This window comes from Platalea leucorodia (assembly GCF_965183815.1).
Source record: "Platalea leucorodia genome assembly, chromosome: 1".
Taxonomy (NCBI): Eukaryota; Metazoa; Chordata; class Aves; order Pelecaniformes; family Threskiornithidae; genus Platalea; species Platalea leucorodia.
In genome coordinates, this window is record NC_138823.1 from 163,982,711 (window position 1) to 164,010,621 (window position 27,911).

The window sequence follows — 27,911 nt, forward strand, 5'->3', positions numbered from 1 at the left end:
AGCAGGAAGGAGAATCATGGATATTTTTCCCCTTCAGTCTTTTCTAGGGCAGGCAAAGCTCATGGACAAGCCATAAATGGCATGGAGTGGGAAGAATACCTAACAGCAAGTTATTTCTCAGGCTCTGTGCCTATCATGGCCTACTTGCTTTCATCCACATGGAGGCCTCCCCTGAGGTCCTCATGGCTTCCCCTGTGTGCTCATGTTCAACCACTGCACATATTCTGGGACTAATGCTTACAGATGGGAAAAGCAGCTGGAGAGGTTGGCAGGGAAAATGAGCTTCTTGGTGGCAGTTGCCTGGGGAAATATAAATATTCCCACAGGAAATGCAAGGGGCAGTTGCAGGGAAGAATGAAACCCTGGAAGGGAATAACAGTTTTATTACGAGGACAGGGGTGAAATGCTCAGGTGAAGAGGAGAAGCAGCAGCTTCCATTAGTATTTAGAGTGTGCATAGACCCTAAAAACAAACCCATTGTGGAACTATCTGTGCTTCTCTAAGCCTTTTCCAGAGCTTCTTTCTCCTGCCTTCAGGCCAATTTTTAATCACAGGACACAGGGCATTCTGCCTGCTTTAGACACGAAGGCTTAAAGCGCTGATGTTCCTAGGGTTGGAAGGATGCAGCCAACACAACACAGAAGAGGACCCCAGGCAGGACAGCCCCCGGGCAGGACCAGACCGACTGTGTTCACTGTCAGTGCTTGTGCCCAGCACTGTCTGGCTGCGTAGCACGGGGAAAAGGGGTCAAAAATGGCTCTCTGCAAACTACCCGTGAGCATGCTGACAGCGAGCAGTATGGATAACTATGGGACACTACATCAGCCTGTGCTTCGTTCCTAGTCTGTGTGCAAAGAGAAATGTTGCCCCTGAGAACTGTGTGGTTAAATGTGGGCTAACTGAAACCCAGTCTCTGGTACTCCAGTCTAAGAATATGGTTCCAATCTTGACTGTGCAGTCAGCCCTTCCACTGGAGAAAATTCCTCTGTTACTTTCACAGGAACGACAAAGTCAGATACAGATGACTTCATTTTGTACAGCATGTGCTTGTGGTTTAGCTGGTTGAAAAAAGATTTAGGAAGCTGCTCTAATTTGCTTTGCTAAACGGAGGTCAGATGTCAGTCATTTTTGAACCAAACAGGAAGCGGGGCTGTAAAGTGTCTTTTTAGCAGAAGCTACCTTGCCGCTCAGGCTTTAGTACCCCATAACAAACCAGCTTTAGAGTAGCAGGGGCACAGTACGTGGCTGCAGCCCTCTGGGGTTTATCTAAGACATTGCCCTGTTGACACAGGTTGTAGTTATCAGTCCAGACTGTGGAAGGATGAATGTTTTCTATGAAGAGTGACCACTGCGGCTGGATTACACAACTTAGAGTTAGGACTTCAGAAGCCAGACAGTGAGAGCTGATAGTGGTTGATCTGGCTTACAGCTACTGTTTGGGAAATGTAAGAGTGCACAGCATGTCCTCATTCATAATCCCCTTGTGGGATTATACAAAAAAAAATCTGAAAGAAAATTAATTTAAATGACCAGTTAGGGAATTCAGGGGTTATGGTTTTTTTGCTTTTAATACAATTATACAATTAGCAATGTTTATTAAATTATGTACTTTTGCTGTGTGGATAAACCAAGGAATAAAGTCTGAGGCACTGAAGCTGCTGTTCAGACTCTCTTTGGCCTCATTTCCACCAAAACATAATGTGAAATATTTCATTATTTTTGAGTATTTGGCCAGAAATTCAGGAAAGACCATATAGGATCATTCATAGCCTGCTCCTTCCAAATATTCATTCCTGTGCTTGGTCTAAATTTGTTAGCCTCATGGTGCTCACTCTGCATACAGAAATGTTTCCAGTGGTTCGACCTGGGCACCTCCTCCAAGAAGCTGCTCTTTCCGCAACACGCAGAGGCAGTCCACATGCTAGCAGGAGTGTACATGCCCCATTTAGGGGTGACACAAGTCAGGGATTTTCCACCTCTCTCGTGTTTTACTTGATAGAGTAATGTGAAGCAGCAGTATTCATCTTTTAGATTAGGCAGAAGAGAAGGTGGCTGGGTGCTGAACAACTACAGTGGCGTTAGTGAGGGATGTAGATGTGTAAATCCTGGATGAAAACTGAAATTGAACCATTTAGTACTTGAACACCTGCAGGTGCATTTGTAGTGGGTAACTAAACATCTAGGCTTGAAAACATCTTCTCTGATTATCCTTCCCAGAGATGACTCAGGACATGTTCTTTTTTGAAGTAAATTGCACTGCTGAGCATGATTCATATCTAAACTGTAAAGACCAAACTTTATTTTCTTCCTTCCTCTGAAACCTTGGAAAAGTTGCAAGGCTTGCTCCACTGTTCCCAGAAACATTCCATCTTCACCAAAAGGAGAACAGTGCACAGACAAGTTTTAGCTAGTCAGTCAATATAGACCTAATCTTGCACAGAGCAGTTCTATTACCGGAATTTAAGTTTAAAGTTAGTGTCCATCTCCAAAAACACTGCCTCACAGCTAAAATCTTGGCAATGACAGAAATACACCACTGGGAACATAGTTCAAGCATAGGCTAGGAAGTGGCCTCCTGATCCTTCAAACCCCAGGTCAAGAAATTCATTCGGTAAAAGTCCTTCATAAATTCCTGAAACTCTAGTTTAACTCCAGGTTAAATTTTTCCTCCATTACATTGCTCCTGGATGCCTCTGCTCTGTGTGTTGGAAATCATCCTCTAACGTCCACTTACAAGTCTATCTGTAGAGTGCCTATACCCTTTTCTTCTTGCACTGACATTGTCCTTGATTTTAAGTAGCTCTTCAGTTTCTAATGTTTATCCAACAGTGGTGTATTTATAGGCAGCAATAATACTTCTTGCCAGCCTTCATATTTCTAGGCTACAATACCACTATTTCAGATGCAGCTTATGAAACCTTCTACATTTTAAGAATATAGCTCTCTGGGTACACTTTTAATTACTGGTATTATTCCAGGGCTTCAGGAGGGCTTTGCTCTCCGCTGTGTTTTTTGCACTAGGTAGGCTCTATACAAAGAGTCTAAAGAACAAGTCATACAGATATGAGATGTGAGAGGGGGTGAGTAAAGGCAGTGGGAAGCAAAGACATTGGCCTAAGTTTAATCAATAGGAAATGTGTTTCTGTCCTTTATCTGAGTTCATGAGATGAGATGCTTCACATGATTTCAGGCAGTACAGGCACTTCAGATGTTTTGTATTCAAAGAAGACCATCTCGTTGCATATGTCCTTTTTCACAGAGCTCCATTGTTTTCATTCCTGCCTTGCTTTTAGAACTTTTCTGTGCACTATTACAGGGTGGGACAGAGTGCTGTCTCCAGACCTAGAGCCATTGCATCCACCGAACACATGCTCTGCAATTACTGGAATTTATGATGAAGTTTAAAAAATGCCATGTGCCTGAATCATTATTTCAGGCTCTGCTGTTCTAAGTGGCAGATGGAACAGATGTAACTAGGCTAGATGGAAAGCCAGGAGATGAAGAGGAAAATGGAGCACTGATATGAACTCATGAATTCAGTTAGTTGATGCCCTGTCCTGGGACTTGCTCTTTTTCCCCTTGCTCCACGACAGAAAGGTATGTCTGGGAGGACTGTGCCTTAGATCTGGAGTCTGCTCTGCTCTAATCACATCAGATACCACATGACTTTTAAGTGCAAACCAGTACTAATTGTGCACATCACCTACCCACTTAATATATCCTCAGTATCTAGGCTCTGATAGGTGTCAGATCACTTTGCTCTATGAAGCCTGCTCTGTATGGATGCTCTACAAAACCTGCTCTGTAGGGATGCTCTACATGTCTTCTGACAGGTTTCTACAAATCAGTTAATCAAACTCTTCCATTCTTAGTAACAGATGCCTGCAGCAGCAGTCTCACCAATTGCACGCCAGACTAAAGATCAAGAGGCAGTTCAAAGGAGCTTGGAACAGGGGAGGATAAAAGAAAGTAGATCTTCCTCTCCTAAATTCTAGGAGATGGTTGGGGGGGCAAAGAAAAAAAGAAAAAAAAAGTCACTATGTTGTTTTAAGAAAAAAATGTTTCAGTCCTTTGGGAAAAAAAATATGTGAGATTTAGGAAATCTGGCTGTAATCACAAGAAAGAAAAGGGACACTGCCTCAGGCCTATGAGAAAAAAAAATAAATCAGATGTTGTAAAGGGGAAATAGAAAGAGGTAAATTTATGGGCAATAGGAAAGCAAAGGTTCCCTCAAAACCTCAACCTGCTTTCGTAATCACCACACTAGTGACAAAAGATGCTATGCCAATGTTTGTCGGTTTGTTTTTTTCAGAGCTGCCTTTATCGAGCAACCTGTGCAGGACATGTCATTTTTAATCTTCAGCCTATCTTCCTTTCAGCACCATCCTTCTTTATTGGATTCAAAACTCAGTAGGGCCTTAGATATTTCCCAGAACAAATACCTGTCTTCCCGTACTTCTTCGGTCACTACTGCACAAATAAATCATCTCCTGATTGAATCTAGTCAGGTCACTGCTGGCCATTGCCAGCACATTGTTTAATAACAAGTCAGGAGTTTTACAAAGGACTCTTATTCCACCTCAGAGGCTGGTATAACAGCACACTAACAAGGAAAAAGCCAGGACAAAGCAATTTCTGTCTCTGCATTATCAGCAACAATAAAGGAAAAATACGATTCAAAAGAACAAAGAAGTGTTTTCATCCTTATGCTTTTTTTTTTTTTTCTTCCCTTCTTCAGCTTGATTGGTATTACTGATAGCAGGATTCCTCCTATGGAAAATTTCTGCTTTACTAGCATGAGAATGTGATTATGTGGGACGATGAGAGCCATGTCAGTGGGAACTGCCTGTGTGCACCTGAGGGATGGATCAAACTTTTACCATTAATGAGAACACACAGACTATGAGATTCACAGCGGTACAGATACATTTAGCAATGCCCTGTGAAATGCCCCAAGCAAACCTCTACAGATCCGGTGTTGGAGATCAATGCAGCTCTACAGCACATTTGGTTTATGCACAAATTCCTCATTTTTCCTTCTCAGCATATTTCTTTTTGCTTGTGCGCTTGTTTTGTTTTACGTTATAAAGACAGCATGGCTGTCACACTTTTAAGGCCACCTACATTTAGACCTTAAGGAATAATCCTTGACTTCAATCTTTAGGAGCTATCTCAATGACTCATTGTCATTCAGTCAGCATGTCAACAAAAATCAAGTCCTCTTCCATAAGCTGGGCTTCACTTTTTATTATTTGGGTGCTAAATGAAATGTTTACTGGCTTATTTTTCATTGCACAGCCAAAAAAGAAGGATTTGATTCATATGAGACAGAACTGGAGAAAACAAGGCTGGAATAGGTCTTCACAGTAAAAGGGAGTTTCTGGCCGAGTTCTCCTCCCTTCTCAGTTGTGTTGGGGTCTCCTGGCAATACAAACGCAGATGGCAGATGATTTCATTACTTGCTGCTACACCTGACCTTTCCAACCCTCAAAATATCCTTTGGTGTATGGTTCCTTAGAGTTTAGGACAGTAGAACATTTCTATTGGACTGCAGGGTGGGTTGTGAATGGAGGACAGAGGGTTGCATAAGGAACTGAGGAAGACAGGAACTGGGGACAAGATGACACAGGATAGATTTGGAAGAATAGCAACTAGGTCCAGTTCTTTCCCCTTCCCACTTCAGCACAACTGAGGACTAAGCTTCCTATCAATGCAACAGCTACCTGGGCTGGGGCAGCAACACTAATGGTGAAGCTCATCTCCAAAAGCAGAACACCCATCTCACTAGTTGATCATCAAAGCAATACTCTTTGCCATGCCAACCAGATATTTAACCTGCTCTTAAAACCTCCAGTGTGAGAGATCCCAGAGCCTTCCTAGCAGTTCCAATACATCAGGTGTGCTCCAGTCTCTTCCTTCAGACAGGACTGCCTTTGGGACTCTGTTTGCACAGACAGAGCAAAGGAAAATCAAGCAGGTGATGGGTGAGAAGCATAAAAATATGGAGCAGTTGTAGAACTTGAGTATTCCCGGAGGTCTCCTCTATCTTCTCTCTCAGCAGGCACTCATGGAGTGAGGTAGATGGGTGGAGTGGGGCAGGAATAAGGAACTGGTAGATTTCTACTTTGGGCCAAGATGTGGGACTAGCAGATCTAGCCTTCAGGGTCTTCTATTTTTTTTTAGCCAGGAATTATCTAAATTCTCTCATTTCACCCAATTAGTAGATGCCTTCTTCCATCCAAACTAAAACAGGAAAAAAAGCCCCCAATAATAGGACTCAATTATCAGACCTGAATTGCTCTTGGGACACTTTGAAGAGGTAAGTGTGACGAAGATGTGCATAACCTAGAATTTGTGTAGGGGAAATCTGCCTAGGGACTGCCTTCACTGGAGCATCTTTAGAACTTCTGAAAACAGGTGTAACTTTACAGACACTGAGGTAGCTCATGCTGGTACGCTGGCTAGACACTAGACATTTTTTGCATGATAGAGTGGGAATTTGAAAAGATGGACTATCTTAATTCACAGCATGTACAGGGAAGTACTTAATTGCTGCAGTCATTTTTAACGCTGAAAGCTGGCTGCAAAATTTAAATCTTAAAGTCAAAGTTTAAATACCAGAAGAACAATTTAAAAGAGATCAGTTGGGAGACTTCTGTGTTAGAAGCTGGATACGTTTATACCATATTATCTAATTGTTTTTGCATTATTTACTCAAGCATTTATAAAAGATTCAGCATCGAAGCAGGGAATATAGTTACAACGAATAATTTGCATTCTTTATTCGGGGTAAATTAATTCAGGTCTCCAAGCACTATGGGAATTAGCATTATACACACAGTAAAAAGGTTGAAATGGAAGTTTAAACTGATGCACCACAAATGTTCCCATTGAATGTTCTAAGCTTTTTTTGTCTTCCCGTTAGCATAGATTATTCTGTTTATAGATGCTGAGGTGAAAAAAGATTCCTGTTGTTAATAAGAAAGACCCTCTTGTCAGGAATGCTCAAGAGGAAGATTTAGCATAAGACTTTGTAGGGATGCTCCACTCTAGGAAAGCAGTAATTCTTTCACTTAGGTCACTGTCAATCATCATGTTGTAATCCTGTGGGGGGTCCTCCACCTGTTTCTCCTCTGCTACTAGTATAAAATTTTTCTCAAGGATTATCATTGCATAGCACTTAGTACAGTTGGTTCCAAGTTGAGGTTGAACACTCCTAGGTAAGACAGCACAAATAGTACAGAAATACCAGTTGGGTAATCCAACAAATAATACAGAAATATCCAACGAGGCCAATCCTATTAAAATACATTCCTGTGACTCAGGCTGTGTACATACAATACATATGATGACTGATGCACATCTGCCTATTACTTTCCACTAAGTTTTCTTCCCTCCTGCCCTTCTCCCTGTGCCCCTAACTCTTCTTCACAGACTTTCTTTCACTGACATATCCATTTGACCTAACAAACTCCCTTCTGTACCACTGAATCAGGGAAGGGAATTTTTCTATGCAGTTGCATTGATTTGCATTCATCATTTCATGAGCACTGGTAGGGACAAAGCTCCTCTAAAGATTTTCTAAAGGTTTCTCTTGTTATTTAAGAAAACTTCTAAGTTCTTTAATGGAAGAAAAATTGAAATTAACCCAAAGCAAAATACAAAGATTTCGTTTTGTCTCCTTTGGTCTAGATCTGGGCGTTATCTGTCAGGGAATGCAAAATACCTTATGTTATCAGGCACTGCCTTATAAAAAAGAAAACTTGCCCCCAAAACTTGCAACTCGGCACACTCAAATCCCAGCTTCCCTTAATGAAGCACTCTGTGCTCACTGAATTTTTTCCTGCATCAATAAATCATGTACAGTTCTCGTCCTGAATACAAATAGGCTTTAGGTCCTATGCACGGAAGCCACCATTACAGCTCATCCAATGCATCAGTCAATGAAATCATGTACATGCTTGGGAGTGTAAAAGCCATGACCATTTGTCAAGACCATACATAACCTGAAGAGTGTTATTAGAGGGCTTAAGTAACCCGGTAACTGTCACACACCCAACCAAGTTAGAAGCATGCAAACAGATTACTCACCTCAAGCACAAGAAAAGCATAAAGGCAACTATAAGGGCCCCTACTGATATACAGTGCCCCAGGTAGTTTATGATGAGAGCAATCTTGTAATGGAGCGCATACTTCCTCTGGAGGTAAAGAGATAACATGATTAAATCAGCATGACTCTCTAAGCACTGACATTAAGGAACAGTTAATCAGTTTAGGAAACAGTAATTACTTTTCTCTACTTTCAAATGATATAATAGCCCCAGGGCTGATGCCTATGTATAAGCCAAACATGCTGCCCAGGCACAGAAGTACAGGCTTGGTTTCATTTCAGTTTGGGACTTCTCTGCAGTTTCTTAAAAATCTCAGCAAAAAAGTTACTTTTTTCCCCCTTTTTTAATGTAATTTCCTCAGGATGCCATCCAGAGGGACCTTGACAGGCTTGAAAGCTGGGCCCATGCAAACTTCGTGAAGTTCAATAAGGCCAAGTACAAGGTCCTGTGCGTGGGTTGGGGCAATCCCAAGCACAAATACAGGCTGGGTGGAGAATGGATTGAGAGGAGCCCTGAGGAGAATGACTTGGCGGTGTTGGTTGATGAGAAGCTCAACATAACCCAGCAATGTGCACTTGCAGCCCAGAAGGCCAACAGTATCCTGGGCTGCATCAAAAGAAGTGTGACCAGCAGGGCGAGGAAGGGGATTCTCCCCATCTACTCTGCTCTGGTGAGGCCCCACCTGGAGTACTGCGTCCAGCTCTGGGGACCCCAACATAAGAAGGATATGGACATGCTGGAGTAAGTCCAGAGGAGGGCCACGAAGATGATCAGAGGGCTGGAGCAGCTCTCCTGTGGAGACAGGCTGAAAGAGTTGGGGTTGTTCAGCCTGGAGAAGAGAAGGCTCTGGGGAGACCTTATAGCAGCCTTTCAGTACCTGAAGGGGGCCTACAAGAAAGCTGGAGAGGGACTTTTCACAAGGGCATGTAGTGTTAGGACAAGGGGTAATGGCTTTAAACTGAAATAGGGGAGATTTAGATTCAATATAAGGAAGAAATTCTTCGCTATGGCGGTGGTGAGGCACTGGAAGAGGTTGCCCAGAGAAGATGTGGTTGCCCCATCCCTGGAAGTGTTCAAGGCCAGGTTGGATGGGGCTTTGAGCAACCTGGTCTAGTGGAAGGTGTCCCTGTCTATGGCAAGGGGACTGGAATCAGGTGATCTTTAAGGTCTCTTCCAACTCAAACCATTGTATGATTCTATGATTTCTTATTTTCATTATTACACTATTTTAAAACTTTGTTGTTTTAGGGTGAAAAAGCTACCAAAGACACATCTTCTCACAGTTTCAAAAGTTACAAAACATTATTTTGTTAGGAAACCGCATGGTCTTAATGAGCCAGGTTATGCTACTTTCCTACTCAAATGGTTTGGTTTTCATACAAAAATGAATCAGTTGTCAGTAAGAATAAATAATAAGCCCTTTCCATACAGGCAGATTTTGCTCTGAGGTACCTGCCTTGCAAGCTACAATCCTTATCTTTCAAATTGAGGGCAGAACCAAGGCAAACTGAAAGAACTGGAATCTGCTGGTGTCCTTTCAGTTTTGAGAAAGACTGACAAACCAGAGAACCTGTTGTTTTTAGCAGAAGCCCAAATATGTGGTGAAACTTAATGTATTGGTGTCTATTTCCTAGGATGCTGAGGAGATTATGGGTAGGTTCTTGATCCTCTAAACAAAAAATTAAGTACAAAAGTGCTCCCACCTAAATCAGTGAATTTAGTGATGTGACCAAAATTTCACCTTGAAGTAACTGGAACATTCTTTAGTGGTGAGCTGCTGCTGGCTTCAGAGAAAAGAGAAGCATCACCTCTCTTTGCCCGAAACATAGGAAAAAGTAGAAAAACACTATTCAGATAAATACTGAAGCTGGTTAAAAATTGCCACTGGTTTGCTACTTAAAGAATAACCCCCCTGAAAAAAAAGATATTTATTTATTTATTAGTTTTGGCATTTGTTTCTTTCCAGGTTAAGCAGATCTTTCCCCACTTTGGGATGTTGTCCTCCTCCAGCAGAATGAGACCTTTGAAAACTAATCACCTAAATTTCCTCACTTGTGATAAAAATATAAAAGTAAAATCCTGCAAATGGCATCAGTTTTCTAATTTTGGTTGAACTTCCTTTGTTTCATTTTTTTCTAACAAGTTCCCTTAACATTTTATTCTAGTCAAAGGAATTTGTCAGTGAATGAATGTTTGGATGAAACTACAACCAGCAGCTGTAGTTAATCTGTTCCATTGTTCTGTGAAGATAGCATCTTCCAGTGCTTTTCCAGAGAGAGAGCATGCCCTCTTGGAATCATTTACATGATGAAATCCGCCTGTATCTTCAGCACATGGAGTAATGTGCTGTTTCTGGACAGAACTCAACCATGCAAGGTATTTTTAAGTCTATTATAAAGTCCCCTAAAATAAACTTCCCTATGCACAGGCCCAGTTTCTGAATAGCCTTGAGGGGGAAAAAAACCCAAAATCCACAAGATCTGAATTCCACACTGAGTTTTATTTATCCTTAAGTCATGGAGGCACCTAAAGGGGAGGAAAACACACCTGAACTCATGTGCCTACCTGAAATCCAATGTTTTACTGTTCAGCTAGTGCTCTGGCAAACTGCCTTGCTTATTTACTTTCCCACTTAGTTCATAGAATCACAGAATATCTCAAGTTGGAAGGGACCCATAAGCATCATCGAGTTCAACTCCCTGCTTCTCACAGGACTATCTAAAACTAAACCATATGACTAAGAGCATCGCCCACAATTGCTCATGTAGTGCTAGAAATTTTCTAGAAGATGACAATGTTTCTCCCAGGCCAAGGTTCCTGCTCTTTGAATCTGACCCTTCAGCTCCCTGCTTTGGCTTCTAACCACTATTTCAACTTCACTCAAGTTTTAAGAAGGTATGGCTCAAAACACAAGAAAATTGGAAAGAAAACATAATTAAGGTCCTCTTTGATGCACTGATGCTGAAGGAAAAAACAGGCATGAGTTTTATTTTTTCTCTTGCTGATTCTAACAAGGTTTCCTGAAGGCAAATTCAAATATTGTAGAAACAAGAACTGCCTCGGTGCCTATGAAAAACTAAGCCGACAGGGTGGCAAGATCACTTTCCACCAGCCTACATGCAATCTGTATCTCTGGTAGAATTGGAGACAACACCTTCAGGGCTGAAAAACACGTGCCCAGAATCAGTCATGTGTTGGCCAGAGCTCAGATCATGTAAAATACTTGCATAACTCTTTTCTGTCTCACCCTCTTGAAGACTGATACATTTAAAATGGTAACAACCTTCTACTGTTACCCAATATTCCTCTGCTTCCAGGAAGATGTTTCACTCCACTAAAATGCAGATTTAAATCCTACTCAGGCTTGGGAGGAGGGTCGTTACATTAGAAAGGAGATAGAAAAGGAGATGGTCTGGACACTCTGTTAGCCTTTCTCTCTGGACCACAGCAGGTCACATCACTGGAATCCTCTTCCATGCCGTACCTTATGCATGACAATAATGTTACATCAGACAGTGCAGAGTTATTTTCCAACCAGCTTCTACCAGGTAAACTGAGGAAGTACAGCTTTATGTCTTTACCTGCACCAGCTTTGCAAATCTAAGGCACACTGGGTTCCCTGCAGCCAGATTTCAGGTGAATGATGGAGTCATTCTGTCTAGAGGACTTTTTCCTTTGCTTTAGCTAGGCTGTGACTGCTAACCTGTCCAAACCAAATCAGGTAATGATTTGAACTAATAACCACCTAATGACAGCACTCTTAATTCTCCAGATGACAAGGATCTTTCTCCCTCTAACAGGACTTCCTGACAGGTCCTGCCAGTGTTTGCAGCACAAGTCTTCCTGCAAGGATCTGCACTCCATTCCCAGTTCAGTCTTTCTTCCTGTTGCCAGAATGATCTTGTCACCAGTACAGTTTAAAGCCACCATATCTCCTCTCCAAAGACTTTCAGAAGCAACTGGGAGATATCTTTGTCATCCAAGATGCCTCTGAGTTCACTGCTTTCCTGTTCTCAGCCAGCTGGAAGCTGGGTAGCTGTGGCTAATGTGACTGTGCTTCTAAGCAGGATACATTAACTTAAGCCCAGCATGGTGCTAACTCAGCTACACAGCTTGAAGCCACCTCAAAACAGCAGAATGAAATTCATATCCAGCTGCCATAGGCCACATAGACAAGACCAAAGTTCCTAATTTATAGCTCTTTTTGGCGGTTAAGATGTATTTTTTGCTGCCTGAGACTCTCACTTGTCTTCTAACAAGAGCACAGATTTGTGCCAGAGGCAGCAAAGGTCCCTTTGACACAGGAGCTTGTAGGCTGAGCAGAAGCTTTTCATTTGTCACACATTATGCCATCAAACAGCCAGTTGGATTGTTGGATCAAAATAATTTCTGTACCCGATTCCTGTGCCTGGAGAAGGAGCTGTTTGGTCAGAGGATGGGATTCAGTCTGATGTTAGGACACCTACGTTTGGGTATCTACCCAACATCTGAACCAATATCTGAAGCAACGGCTAGAAACAGTTATGCACACCCAGGCATCTAGTGCCCCCTGAGGTGCACTCAGGAGACTGTCTGCTTCCTAGCTGGTCCTGGTGGTGCTGCTGAAGGACACAGGTATTCCAGAAGGCCTGTGTCACACCTGCAAGATGCATGGAGACACACTAGGGCATTTTAAACTACACCGTGTAACTACATGCAGGCAACTAGATCCTAGCCAAAGTGGGAATCTTGGAGCAAAGCACTCCGAGAGCACAGTTTTATCAGCTGCTGCCACAGGTCTTGACCACAAGTAAAGCAATGATGTATTAATGTAATCCAGTGAATGTGTGTTACAGGAGCTTATGCCCCCTAAGACTGACCTACAGCTGAAAAAAACTAAAATTTCCCTTGCTCCATTACCAACACTCTGTCATAAAACATGTAGCACTGGACATGGGGTTGATCTTCAAAAGTCTTGTTCCTGTCCCATGCATCAATTACTGCATTTGAAGTCAAACCATAAAATTCTTAGCACTCTGGCTGTGAGTGGCCAAGCTTGAAAGTACTGTTGTTTTCTGTATTAAAAATAAACATGAAACACAGAGCGTACGACCTGGCGGATGCTTGGCATCCACTAGGATCAGTCAATAAATAACAATAGACCCACAAGTGTGCTTGCATCTCACCTTTAATCAAAATGGAGGATTATGGAAATCTGTGGGGAGTTTTCTTTTTTTTTTGGGGGGGGGGATCACAAAGCAACCCAAGTATTCATCTGTAACACTGAACATTATGTAGAGATTTCAAAAATATTCACAAATATTAATATTTGCAAAGCTTGTTGCAAATCTTTAAAGATCTAATAAATGAGTTTTTAAGCTTTTGCAAACAAGGGTGGGGGAACATCTGCACTTTCGTCTGTTAAAGGAACGGTCTATTTAAGAAGTTTTAAGCTATCACCATAGCTGCAAAGTTTTAAAAGCAAAAACAGAGTAAAGGAAGTAATCCTGTCCTCTAGTCACAACACTTCTCCAGCCTCTTCAAATAACACTCCTCTGTATTTGCTTGTGCAGAGATAGCAACTGTTCAAGTCATGCAGACAGACATATAAAGAGTGTCATTAAAATACAGCAGCATTTTCCTGAGCTGGTACAGCAGTCTGCCACTATCAGCTCAGGTTTCCCATACCAGCTAAAGCACATCAAAGACTTTGAGTCTTTGCCCAGCTCTGCTCCCCATTCTCTAAATCAGCACTGGCTGCTACACACATCCCCTCTTGCTCATTTTGGAGAGGCTGGTTTCACAGAAGTGGAAATTCATTTCAGCCAGAGATCGTCTGCTACCATGGTCTGCTGTCCCCTTCAATCCCAGCCACACTTTCACTCCCCTTGCATGTGCCGTCCCCAGCACTCCTGCAATAATGCAATAACATGGTTTAAGGAACTGATTCGTCCGAAAAATGAACCAGCAAAAAGTTAGTTTTTCATTTTAAGTGGGAAAGAAATGTAAGGAGGGGCTGCACTGGGGTGGTCCCAACTTAGGTCAGCTTAAATTGTCATGGGAGCCTCTCCACTATGCTAGACCACCTTGAACGTGTATCAGTCCCTCTGGATGGCAGTCATGTACTGGTACACTTTTTCTTACTTTCTAGAAGCCTCTAGCAAATGGAGGTGTGGGCGGGTGGGCTACCACCAAATTACCTAGCCAGTGGGTAAGAGTAGGCACTCCTCAGCAGCTGGTGTGTAGTTATCTGTTTTCTGATTCACTTGTCAAAGCCCACATTCAGCAACAACATAGATCTTACAGGACACATGCTGGGCCACAGCCAAAGCACATCATGACTGTTTTGGGTACAGCACTAGTCCAGATAGTTCCCGAGTACTAAATCCTGATTAGCTCTGCAAGCAGCCCTCAGCAGGTGAGACCTTGTCTTCCTCCTCTCCATTTTCAACTGGCATGGCACAACTCCAATGATGGAATGAGTGGAACGAACCCCAAAACATAAACAGGCCGGAGCTGCTAGGCTCCAGCCTCGTTCTTAGAGGGGAAAGTCACCCCTGGCAGAGAGACAGCACAAAGCCTGTGTGTGCTTGTGTCCTACCATAGCACTCAAAACAGGAGGAAGAGAAAGAGAACATGGCACGAAAGGCTTGAAGGCTTAAACTGTGTGAGGATAAATGCCTGTGATGCCTCCAAGAAAAGCTGAGACATTTGACAAGAAAAGGACTTTGCATAATTGCTTGCAGCCTTTCTGAAGGAACTTAACCCTATATACTAATTTCATTCTGTAAACGCCTATATAATGCAAGACTGACTCAATCTTTTAAAGACAGCTGGGACCCAAGTCTGCTTTTTATGTATTTTTCTGCTGCTGCCCCTGTACATATTTGCTGAAGAAAAAATGACATTGAGATCCGGAAAGGCCAGTTGTTGATGAGACCTCAGAACTGATAGGTACAGGGTAGAATCAGCTGTTGAAAGCTTATTTTTCAGTGCCAAAGAAGCTTTTGGTCTTATTGCTATTATTACTAACATTTACTGTAGCAGCCGTAGGCTCAGAACAAAGCTAGGAAGGATCTGCATAAATATACATCATCAGGGACAGAGTATAATAAAGCATCCTTTTTTAAAAACTACGTGGGGAGGGGATATGGAGAGAGGATAAGTGATTTGCCTGAATTCACAGGGAGGATTTGTTGCAGAGACAGAAATGGAATCTGTTTCAGAAGTCCCAAATTAGTATGTTAACCTTAAGCTTAGCTTTGCATTCATGTATGCTGAGAAATGTCATTGAGAAGAATGAAAGGAAAAATACAGACCTTGTCGTCCAGAATAGGCTCGCACTGAGAGTAGTTTATCTTGGAAGCCCATGTCCCATTGCCCAGGCATTCTCTGTAGGCATTTCCTGGTACGGACCAAAATAAAAGAGAGATGAATACTCTGTGCTGGACTTTAAACAGCCTAGCAATATCACAGATTTAAGAAAAGGTTACAGAACAGATTATTCACAAGGCAAATCAATTTATCCCACCTCTGTGAGGACTAGAACAGCCTGCTGAGGAAGGAAGAGGAGAAATAAAGGACATATAAACATATCTAGAGAAAAGTATTTAAAGATACTTATTGATAATGTTTTCTTACAGCATATGGGTTCAGAAGACAGCAAATGTATGAGGAGGGCATTGCAAGAGAAAGCTTAATGTTAGTATAGTCTTTTAAAAAGCAGTTAAATGATGTATTCAGAAATGGGCAGAAAAGTTTAGGTCTTTAGTGCTCCATCTAGGAGAATGGTATGTGTATGGTAAATGTATTGCTCTACTCCCCTCCCATTTATCCCACTGCAAACCAGAAGCAACATTCTTGGAGATACTGATTTCCTAGAGTCTTCTTATGCAACAACATTATCGGTAAAACTTCTGCAAAGAACCTGAAAAAGGAGCAAGATAACCACATCTGCCAGCCCTGGGCAGGCAGGCTGGGGAGGCCATACAAGAATGTCTCTGAGATGATTTCAGAAATGCGTACACCTAGGTTAGGATGTGTTCACCCATCCTCTGTGAAAATGAAACACTTCTGGTCTTTTTTTCCAAGGTGCCAGTTCTCCCAGAATGTTAGTGAAAATCACTAATTACTGTACTGAAGCACAGAGATTTCACATCCAATTGCAATGTCACCCTGCAGAGCTCTGGGAACGGTGTGTAGCAATATTGGGAGCAATGAGGGGAGTTCAATTTCTGGCATGCACTCCTCTTCTTCACAAGGAACTCAGAGAGAAAACTATGCAGTTTTCCTGTACAAGCTACCTTCCTCCAGCCACCAAAAGCACATCCAATCCCAAGCAATAGGTTTTTTCCACACTTATTTTCAACTATGTCTTAGAAACAAGAGAATTAAAATAAAACAGGAAATTCAGAAAGATCCCCAAAGGACACATATAAACAACTTCCTAATGAACTCTTCATGATGTTCTTGCTGCCCTTTACCCAATTTCTTCTTGGGCCTTTGCCATGGTCATTCAATGTTAGTTCAGCACCCAGCCATCAGGAAAATAAGATGTCAAATAAAAGCATCAGATTGAACATTTCTAAAAGTGTTGTTGACAACAGCCATAGAAAAAGGTAGAAAGACTTTTGAAAAGGTGCTTTTTCCTACAGAGAAGAATAGCCCATATGGAAAGCAACAAGGAACAGTTCACCTAGATGCTCCAGGTTACACCGTATCCATACAGATCACTGAATTTCATACTGCTATTGTCTCTTTGTACTTTTTCACGGTTTCTTCTTGGAGTGTCAAGGCCAAATAAAATAAAATAAAATGACTAGTAACGTTTGGGTCAACTACAGAAACTTGTGCTAAAGGTTAAGGACCTCAGTTTCCATTTCTGTCACTAGTTTACAGACAAATTCACATACTTGCCTCTATTTCTTACTGGAGAATCAGGTATAGACTTCCATTTTCTGTGCAATTTCTTTGTGCAATTTTTACCTGAAGGCTAAACAGGTGATTAGATTTCTTCCCTTACTGCTCTGTTCAGCAAGTTCAACATTCAAAGCTAAATATGTCTCAGGGCATCTTTTACCTCCTTCCTCTGGGACCCGGTCTGAGCGGCATTCAGGTGGTTGGATCTGAGTTACATCCCTGAAAGCCCTTGTATTTGGCCCATCCTTTTGGCCAGTGCTGAAGGTCTCTGTGCAGAATGGTTGCTGATTTTGAGTCTCTGTAGCAAATATCTGACTCTCCACACACTGCCTGGGAAGCTTTGGTGCTTAGTTGGATATTGAGTCCCACTGCCAGGACAGCGCACATAAGAAATCCTTATTTTATTCATTCTGACTCTTCCTTTCCCTCACCATATCTTTCCAGCTCGGGTGTGGAGACCACAAACACAATCAACACTATGAGACACTTCAAACATCCAACTAGGCCTACCTAAGTACCTGAGAGGGAAAGGCGCATTTGAATCAAGGAGTTATTTATCCATGCAAAAGGAAAACCACTCTTCTTTTTCTGACTTCCCTCTAGATGAATAATTGACAGAAAACAAAAATAGCTTGAAGTTGGTTGAAAGAGAGGAGGAGTGTCAAAACTACGGAAAGAAGACCCCTTTGACCCCAAGGCTTCCTTCAAAAATTTCTCTTAGTTGAAAAAGAAAGCAAATATTAGGAGTGCTCCCCCCATCCACACCAACATCTTCTCATTGTTATTTCCATTCTACACGTACAGAAACAGAAGCAAAACGTGTGTACGTGACTTCCTGAAAATGACCTGGCAGGACTGTGGCAGAGCTGTGAACCATCACAAGCCATGCATTCTACCTTATCAGGCCACGATGCCTCTGTCTGCTGTACTACGTCTTCCCTGCTCATGAAAACCTTCTTTTCAGAAGGATAAATGCATGTCTCATGTTTCTTGTCCAGAAGAATTATTAGAGAACAGATCAGGATCAGCAAAGCAAGATCGAGTGTAACGAATGCCATCCATTTCCACCTCCATTTTAATGTGTAACCCCTCCACATAGAATATTAGGAACCATAAAATGTGCCTTTGAGCTCTCTTTCAGTGCAAGTACAGGAATCCTATACAACACCCACATCAAAGCCGTTCTTTGAGAAACAGTGATCTGAGCTGTCACACCAGACTCTTAAATAGTGAGCATCTGATCGAGAGGAGGATAAAATCAAACTCTGAATTTCTCTAGTCCAGAATCTCCTCCAGTATCAGCCACTTCTTGGAAACAAAAGCAGCAAGTAGATCTGACTTCTGGGAATGTCTCATTCCAAACTCTAGTAGTCATAAGTAATTTATACCCCAAAGCAAAGGTCTTCTTTCTTTCTTCCAAATGCCTTACAGCATTAGATCTAATAGCCACATGGAAACAAGTTTCCAATCATACTGAATGTATTTTCATATATCTATTTTAATAATGTAATACAGATCTCTTACCCCGTGCTTTAAAGGAGAAATAGCTGATTTAGTGAGTGAGGTAATATTAGAGAGTAAGAGCCTCACTGCAGGCATCTGGAAGAAGTCGCTCTTGTTCACACACAGATGAATCCCATGGCATATAGTGAGTCTAGCATTTCTTGGGGACATTGGACCCATCACATATGCACTGGACAGAGGCTCAGTGCGTTTGCAGACAGTCAGTCACATCTGGCATGTGCTGAAATTCCTGTGTGTGCTTGTATATCTCTGCACAGAAGACCCTGGATAAAATAATGGCAACTTCAAATAATCATCTTAGTCTTTTTCATAGCAGCAAACAGCTGCTTCATAGCATCCCTACTTACTGTCAAAAGCAGCACAGAGATGAAAAAATAACTGACACTGGACTCAATGACAGGCTGAGTCACTGGGACATGCAGAGCTGTAGCAGTTATCGAAGGAGCAAAGGGATGCCAAAAAAAGATGACAGATACATTGGTTCTACGAAAGACAGCAATGGAAGATACGTGTCCCCCAGCTTCAGAATGTGTAAAGGAAGAGAAGAGGGAAACCAACAGTCAGTGATCTTACCAAGAGACTTCTGTAATCTCTTTGGTGATGGAACATGCTGAAGAACATTCCTTCTCACCTGGTTTTCCAGTGAGAACTGGGATTAATGTGCTTTGTGCTAGAAGCATTCTTGCCTTTTGCTTTAAAGCACTGTGTACAGATAGAGACTGGATTAAGTTCAGTTTTTCTTAACAATTGTCATGAAAAATAAGGAGAAAATGGAAGAGTATGATGGAGAACTCCATTGTAGAAACAAACAATGAACACTCAGGAAGAAAAGAACAGTTACATGATCTTTCTAGGGCAACAATAGCGAATGAGAGCTATTAGCACTATTTCTTTTTTTCCTAGTTAAAAAAAATTGTGCCAATTTTCATTTCCTTAGACAAATGGCATACTGAAGAACTCGGTATACTTTCTCTTCCTATAATTTCTCCTTCCTTACTGGCTTTATTCTAAAGAACAGATACACAAAATAGAGAGATTTTTGGTGGTTATAACCTGTGGTTATTTGTGCTCTGTGTGCACTTGCAGTCATATAATACAACTGGACAAGCAGATTTAATCTTCATGCAAACAAATAATAAGCAGCAGATGACTCATGATGACACAGGCAACACACAGCCATTATACACATAGCTTCTGACACATCATCCAATATTCAAGTCTATGCTTCAGTTTGTGGCCTCTTCTTTGACTTTGAAAATGCTGATTTCCTTTTGTTGTAGATTATTAGCAACATTTGTGGCACTTGATTGCTTCTGCTTAACCATCAGTCCAGGGGACAGGCAAGGAGGTAAAAGGGAACTCCCTGAATAGAAAGAAATATCCAGTAGTACTCAGACTGTCGTACAGGTTGCTAACTTCCAGAAAATGTATTTCATCCCCTCCACGCCACCCAGTATAACATATTCATTTCAATATTTCCTCTAAGGGCTGATTCAGTCATGCTGATCATAGTCATATTCTATCAATACAGCAGATGACAGCAATGGCACTATTCCAAGAGTCAAATGCAGCAATTGGAGCCCCTCAGACAGCGTACTGCAATGCCTTCCACTGCTGTTCCTGCTCTGTAGTGGTGGCTGCTGTTTTGACAGCCCAGTGCCAGACCTTGGTGCTACACGTCAGCCAACATTTCAGCTCCATACGCAATATAGATACACATACACAAAGCCAGTAGACGTACCAACATTTGTAGTTCTCATGGGCTCTAAGGTGATGTAAAGGGATCTCCAGTTCTGAAAAACTTTGTATCACATCATAAAAAGGTTGGTAAGACATCCGAGCATGAGTGTAACAAAGCATTAGCAGGAACAGAACTGGGAAACCCTATTCCTTACAACCAGCTACCCATAGCAGGAACAGCAAATCTTTGAAGTACAAAGCTGTTGTAAAAGCAATGCTTGCCAAAAAGTCTTAGTGAACAACACTGTTTCAACCCACTTCATAAAGTCTTTGTTAGCAATGTGTCACTGTTCACTCTTAGCTTAAATAGTCCTTAAGAGCCCCTTCCGCGAGCAGGGAACTTTTATCACTGCAGATTTCACAGGGTCTTCAAAAATTACCTCCTGTTGGTAAGCGTTCAAGAATGAGCAGTGTGGTGAGGATACTCTAGGTAGTAGTATGGTGCCAAATCTCCCTCACTCCAGTTTTTGGGAAAGGTGTGCCCAGATCAGTCTATTTTTTTTATGATTCTTCTCTGAATAAAGTCAGAGAAACAATCAAATAACTTCAGGAATGTCTCACTCATATACGTTTGTATATACATACCCACATACACACACATACTACTATATAGAACTTGATGTTTCCTTAGTGGAGTATAATTATTTAAGAGCAAGTGAGAAATTCCAAGGTGAAGATCAAAAATTCCTCGAATGGAGAAGAAAAATAGTGTTGCGTTTATCCAAAAACTGGGCACGATAATCACATCATAAACTCTTTCTGGTTTTGGGGCAAACAAGTTTTTTAAGAAACCCCAGCATAGCTGTTGTTTAAGTAAAGAGAAGATGATCAACCCAGATTTGAGCAATGTATCCCCGAACAGCCCATGCACCAATAATAATGGATAATGATTTTGATCTGACATTGAAGGACATGAGAGAAACCTGCAGACTACTTGTTCATTTTGAAGGGCTCCTCACACTCAGGATACTGGTGTTTGATAAGGGGGGAGACATCCAGCCTCTGTTTACAGCTTTGCTCATAACCCTCTTCAGCATCCCTGCCACTCAGTACCAGTATCACAAGACTAGTTATGGGAAAACTTGCAAGGGATAGGAGCAGTTTTTCACAAATAAGCCCAGAGGCCTTTATCCCAGAACAGAAGTGTACCTTTTAGCCATCCAAACTCATCTAAAATGAATTCCTCTCCAACATGTTAAATTTTATTAACAACACTGCTAGAGACTCATCCAAAAAGACCTCAGTGTTGTGCCTAACCAGCAAATGGAGCAGCAACAGTCAATACTTGTCATCCCAACTGTGATTTTTCTGCTACTTAGAAACCACTGAATTTGGATTACCGTGATAAGTCTTAGTATTCAGTGTAACTGACTCCTGCAAAGCTGCAAGTGCTTACTGCAAGTGCTTACATGAAGATTATATTTAAAATACTGATAGCCAATAACATGAGACAACAAAAGTGCGCACACACACAGACTAGCTGCAAAAGCTGTACCAACAGATGGGTTGAAAACTGGCTGAATGGCCAGGCCCAGAGGTGGCACAAAGTCTAGTTGGAGACCAGTGATTAGCAGTGTACCCCAAGGATCAATACTGGGTCCAGTCCTATTTAACATCTTCATTAATGATTTAGATGATGGGGAAGAGTGTGTCCTCAGCAAGTCTGCAGATGTAAATACCAAGCTTACCTGTGACAAGCTGTAGGATGACACGCCAAGGTTAGAGGGACAGGGTGCTAGAAAAGGCCCTCAGCCTGTTGCTCTGAGATGTGCTGGCTACACTGCAGCACACTTGAGGTCTTATGGAGATGAGCCAGGGGCTCCTGAGGTAATAGGAGTCAACAAGCTAACACAAGCGAAATACCTCAAAGGAATTAAGGGGTGTTCCTCTAAGAAGGTGACATGGACAACAGCCCAGCTGAAGTGCCTCTACACCAACGCACACAGCATGGGAAACAAACAGGAGGAGCTGGAAGCCACCGTGCTGCTAGAAAGCTACGACCTAGTTGCCATCACTGAAACTTGGTGGGATGAATCCCATGACTGGAGTGCAGCTATCGACGGCTACAGGCTGTTCAGAAGGGACAGGAGAGGAAAGAGGGGCAGAGGCATTGCCCTCTACGTCAAGAAATGGACAGAGTGTGAAGAGCTGTCTCTGAAGAACAGCCACGAGCAGGTTGAAAGCTTATGGGTAAGAATCAGAGACCAAAGTAACAAAGGGAACCTTGTGGTTGGTGTCTACTACAGGCTGCCCAATCAAGGGGAGCCTGTTGATGAAGCCTTCTTACTCCAGCTACAGGAGGCATTGCGCTCCTAGGCTCTTGTCCTGCTGGGGGCCTTCAACCACCCCGTCATTTGCTGAAAAAGTAGCATGGTGAGCTGTAGGCAATCCAGGAGACTCCTGGAATGGATTGAGGATAACTTTTTAAGCCAGGTAAAAGACAGCCCTACCAGCGCGGATGTGATACTGGACCTGATGGTCACCAACACAAGTAAGCTGATCGTTGACATCAAGATTGGAGGCAGGCTGGTACTGGTGGAGCTCGCAGTCCTGAAGGATATGGATCAGGCAAAGGGTAAAGTCAGGCCCCTGAATTTTAGGAAAGCAAACTTCCAGCTCTTCAAGGAGTTAGTCAATAGGACCCCCTGGGAAACTGCCCTCAGGGACAAGGGAGCAGAACAGAGCTGGCAGATCTTTAAGGACACTTTCCATAGCGCTCAAGAGCTCTTGATCCCCACATGTGAGAAATCAGGAAAGGAAAATAGACGAGCATGGCTCAGTCAAGACCTGCTGGTCAAACTAAAGGGCAAGAAGGAAATGCACAGGCAGCGGAAGCAGGGACAGGTATCCTGGGAAGAGTATAGGCACACTGCTTGGTTGTGGAGGGATGGGGTTAGGAAGGCCAAGGCACTGCTGGAGCTGAACTTGGCAAGGGATGTGAAGAATAATAAGAAGGGCTTCTACGGGTATGTCAGCCAGAAAAGGAAGGTCAAAGAAAGCATACCCCTCCCCCCCCGATGAGCAAGACTGACAAACTGGTAACAACGGATGAGGAGAAGGCTGAGGTGCTCAACAACTTCTTTGCCTCACTCTGCACTGGCAGCCTCTCTTCCCATAGCTCTCAAGTGGATGGACCTCAAGGCAGGGACTGGGGGAGCAAAGTCCGTCCCACTGCAAGAGAAGATCAGGTTCGTGATCACCTGAGGAACCTGAACATGCATAAGTCTATGGGACCTGATGAGATGCATCCCAGAGTCCTGAGGGAATTGGCTGGTGCAGTTGCCAAGCCACTCTCCGTGATAGTTGACAAGTCATGGCAGTCAGGTGAAGTCCCTGGGGACTGGAAGAAGGGAAACATTGCACCCATTTTAGAACAGGTAGAAAGGAGGACCCTGGGAACTACCAACCTGTCAGCCTCACCTCTGTGCCTGGGAAGATCAGGGAGCAGATCCTCCTAGAAGCTATGCTAAGGCACATGGAGGACAGGGAGGTGATTCAAGACAGCCAGCACGGCTTCACCAAGGTTGAGTCTGCCTGACCAACCTAGTGGCCTTCTATGATGGAGTGACTACATCAGTGGACGAGGGAAGGGCTACGCATGTCATCTATCTGGACTTCTGTAAGGCCTTTGGCACGGTCCCCCACAACAGCCTTCTCTCTAAATGGATGACACATGGATTTGATGGGTGGACTGTTCAGTGGATGAGGAATTGGTTGGATGGTCACATCCAGAGGGTAGTGGTCAACAGCTCAATGTCCAGATGGAGATTGGTGACAAGTGGTGTCCCTCAGGGGTCCGTATTGGGACCAGTACTCTATAATATCTTCATCAATGACATAGACAGTGGGATGGAGTGGACCCTCAGCAAGTTTGCAGACAACACCAAGCTGAGCAGTGCAGTTGACATGCCTGAGGGACAGGATGCCATCCAGAGGGACCTGGACAAGCTCAAGAAGTGGGCCTGTGTGAACCTCATGAGGTTCAACAAGGACAAGTGCAGGGTCCTGCACCTGGGTCGGGGCAACCCCCAATATCAATACAGGCTGGGGGATGAAGGGATTGAGAGCAGCCCTGCAGAGAAGGACGTGGGGGTACTGATGGATGAAAAGCTGGACATGAGTTGGCAATGTGCTCTCACAGCCCAGAAGGCCAACCGTATCCTGGGCTGCATCAAAAGAAGCATGGCCAGCAGGGCAAGGGAGGTGATTCTGCCCCTCTGCTCTGCTCTGGTGAGACCCCACCTGGAGCCCTGCCTCCAGCTCTGGGGTCCTCAGCACGGGAAGGACGTGGAGCTGTTGGAGCAGGTCCAGAGGAGGCCACAGAAATGATCAGAGGGATGGAACAGCTCTGCTATGAGGAAAGGCTGAAAGAGCTGGGGGTGTTCAGCCTGGAGAAGAGAAGGCTGCAGGGAGACCTTATTGCGGCCTTTCAGTACTTAAAGGGGGCCTACAAGAAAGATGGGGACAGACTTTGTAGCAGGGCCTGTTCCAATAGGACAAGGGGGAATGGTTTTAAACTAAAAGAGGGGAGATTCAGACTAGGTAGAAGGAGGAAATTTTTTACCATGAGGGTGGTGAAACACTGGCACAGGTTGCCCAGAGAGGTGGTGGATGCCCCATCCTTGGAAACATTCAAGGTCAGGCTGGACAGGGCTCTGAGCAACCTGGTCTGGTTGAAGATGTCCCTGCCCATTGCAGGGGGGTTGGACTAGATGGCCTTTAAAGGTCCCTTCCAACCCAAACTATTCTGTGATTCTATGATACCAAATTGGGAGGAGCGGCTGGTAACGCCAGAGGGTCATGCTGCCCTCCAGAGGGCGCTCGACAGCCTGGAAAAATGGGCTGACAGGAACCTAATGAAGTTCAACAAGGGGAAGTGCCAAGTCCTGCACCTGGGGAAGAACAAGCCCATGCACCAGTGTACACTAGGGGCCACCCAGCTGGATAGCAGCTCTGCAGAAAAGGACCTGGGTGTCCTGGTGGACACCAGGTTGAACATGAGCCAGAAGTGTGCCTTTGCTGCAAAGAAGGCGAATTGTATCTTGGGCTGCGTTAGGTAAAGCATTGTCATCACGTCAAGGGACATGACCCTTCCCCTCTACTCAGCACTGGTGAGGCCACCTCTGGAGTACTGTGTCCAGTTCTGGGCTAACCAGTACAAGAGACGCATGGCCATACTGGAGAGACTCCAGCAAAGGGCCACAAGGATGACGGAGGGGCTGAAGCAGCTCGCATATGAGGAAAGGCTGAGACAGCTGGGACAGTTCAGCTTGGAAAAGAGAAGGCTCAGAGGGGATCTTATTAATGTACAGAAATACCTGAAGGGAGGGTGCAAAGAGGATGGAACCAGGCTCTTTTCAGTGGTGCCCAGTGACTGGACCAGAGGCAATCGGCACAAACTGAAACACAGAAGGTTCCATCTGAACATCAGGAAACACATTTTTACTGTGAGGGTGACTGAGCACTGGAACAGGCTGCTAAGGGAGGTTGTGGAGTCTCCCTCCTTGGAGATATTCAAAAGCTGTTTGGTCATGGTCCTTGGCAACTGGCTCTAGGTGGCCCTGGTTGAGCAGGGGGGTTGGGCCAGATGATCTCCAGAGGTCCCTTTCAACCTCAACCATCCTGTGATCTTCTAACTAACAGGACACTATTATGCTCTGCAACAACTTTAAAACAGCTTAGGTTCAATGTTTTACATGAGTTTGAGAGGCAAAACCTTGACCCTAATTTAATTTCCAACAGGAGATGATGTTGCATTTCCGAATGGACTATGCAAAGAGGCGTATTTGATGAGTGGCTTTTTTTTCATTTATTTTTTTTATTGACCTTGTTGAAGAACATAAAGCTTTCTAGGTAGCGGTAACTCAATCTGTATAGATTGGCCTGGTGGTAGGCTTGTATTTAGTCAGTAAAAGTCCATTAAAAGCATGAAAGAAACAAGAGCCAGGAGCACAAGGTAAAGGTAAGTGGATGTAATTCTCAGCAGGAAGTTAACCACATCCTTCCAGTCATTAGCAAGTGAAAGACAATTCCAGACACTGCATGCAAGCACTACTGTAATGGTCTCGTCCTTGACAACTGGAACTAAGCTGGTTTTGAAAATGATTTTAGTCATTTTGCTGTGTCTCATGTAGTTGACTTTCTGACAAGGTTTACAGTTTCAGTCATCATTAAGTGGAAATCTGCCTTCTCCAATTACTTATGCCTTTCATCCTGGATTCCATGCACACAGAGTGGCCCTATTATCATGAGACAATTTCATCTGCTACTGGAGCAAAGGCAACAAATGAATAAATAAATAAATAAAACACATTCTGTTAAGTTCTGAGCTGTGCACAGCTAAGGGTATCTGACTGCTTTGACAGCTTGCTGATCTTTGTTAGCTGTCAGCCAAGCTGAAATGAAGGGTCCATCAACCAGAAAACCAGAACCCCCACTGAACAAACTCCCTAGAAAGTGCAAAGTTTTGGAAAGTGGAGTTAGCAGTGACTACAGCAATCTCAGAGAATCACAGATGCAGCAAACAACTGAAAGAGCACAGTGGGTCATGTTGTCCATCTCCCTACTGACAGGATTTGTTCAGTCCAGATTAAAAAGCGTAAGCCCCAAGAATTTCTAGTAATTGCTTTGTAAAACTATTTCAGACAGTCTGTTAAATCTCTCCACTGGGAATTTTTTTGCTGGTATCCTAAATAACTTTTTTCCCCCCTCCTTTTTAAGACAACTGTTAAACTTTTTTTGCCTCTGTATTGCCCTTTGAGCAAGTTGAGTAACTTGCCTTCCTTTTCAGGGTAGGTTAGACCTGCATATTTACCTCAGGCAGAGTTCAACCTTGTAATTTTAGAATACCAAGTAGCAACAAGCCTTATTCAGCACATCTTACTGGTCCTTTCCTACACTGGTTTCAGGGCACAGCAAAGCAGGGTGTATAGCAACCAGTCAATGGTCCCCACAACATAGAAGTATTTATACTAAGTTTGACAATGGAAAGCAAGCACAAATAAGTAAGGTTTTTCCTTAGGTATGCAACATTAAAATAGGTTCTGTGAAATGCTGGCCTTGAAAATCAGAAGAGACAGTGAAGAAAACCTGTCTTGTCTCAGTGCCAGGCCTAAAGCTAGATTACATTTTCTGAGCTGAATAAATGATTTTTGAAATACACAGTTTTGGGGCAACTAGAATCACTTGTTAAGTCTGGTAAACGGGACCCAGGTTTTACCTCCCCAAAAGAAAAATTTTAGAAAACTTCAAAGAACGCAGGAGTAAAACAAAACAAACCATTCCAGTGTTGAACATTGTAGCCCATAAGTTACTCACAGCATGGAGTACTTTTACTCTGGTCCTTCCACTGTTGGACTTCAAGAGGAACTTGAACCTGGTTCAATGGATTCCTTCCTTTCAGAGTGTCCTCTGAAAGACTGGAGGAGACACTGGGATATTGTGAGATTCTCCCAGTGTCTCCTCCAAATAATTTTTATTCATTTAACATTCAAAATAAGACATTTTGTTTGGTATTAAGCAAAAATTTTTCTCTTGGGTACTTATCCGCCATGATCCCCAGTAAATCCAACAGGAACTGCACGATATAAATTCCTTAGATTGACTACTCAGATTTCATAGGATTCAGATCAAGCGAGA

General features: G+C 43.1%; 1 protein-coding gene across 2 annotated transcripts in view; it reads right to left on the bottom strand.

Moving 5' to 3' along the window:
* CRHR2 (corticotropin releasing hormone receptor 2) overlaps nt 1-27,911 on the bottom strand; it is a gene marked incomplete at its 5' end in the record, with an annotated part of 167,879 nt that overhangs the window by 57,707 nt on the left and 82,261 nt on the right. For both annotated transcript variants that reach the window (XM_082306484.1, XM_082306485.1), the window contains 2 exons: nt 8,092-8,198; nt 15,410-15,495. In XM_082306484.1, coding sequence (XP_082162610.1) covers nt 8,092-8,198; nt 15,410-15,495 — 193 coding nt within the window. The remainder of the gene's footprint in view (nt 1-8,091; nt 8,199-15,409; nt 15,496-27,911) is intronic.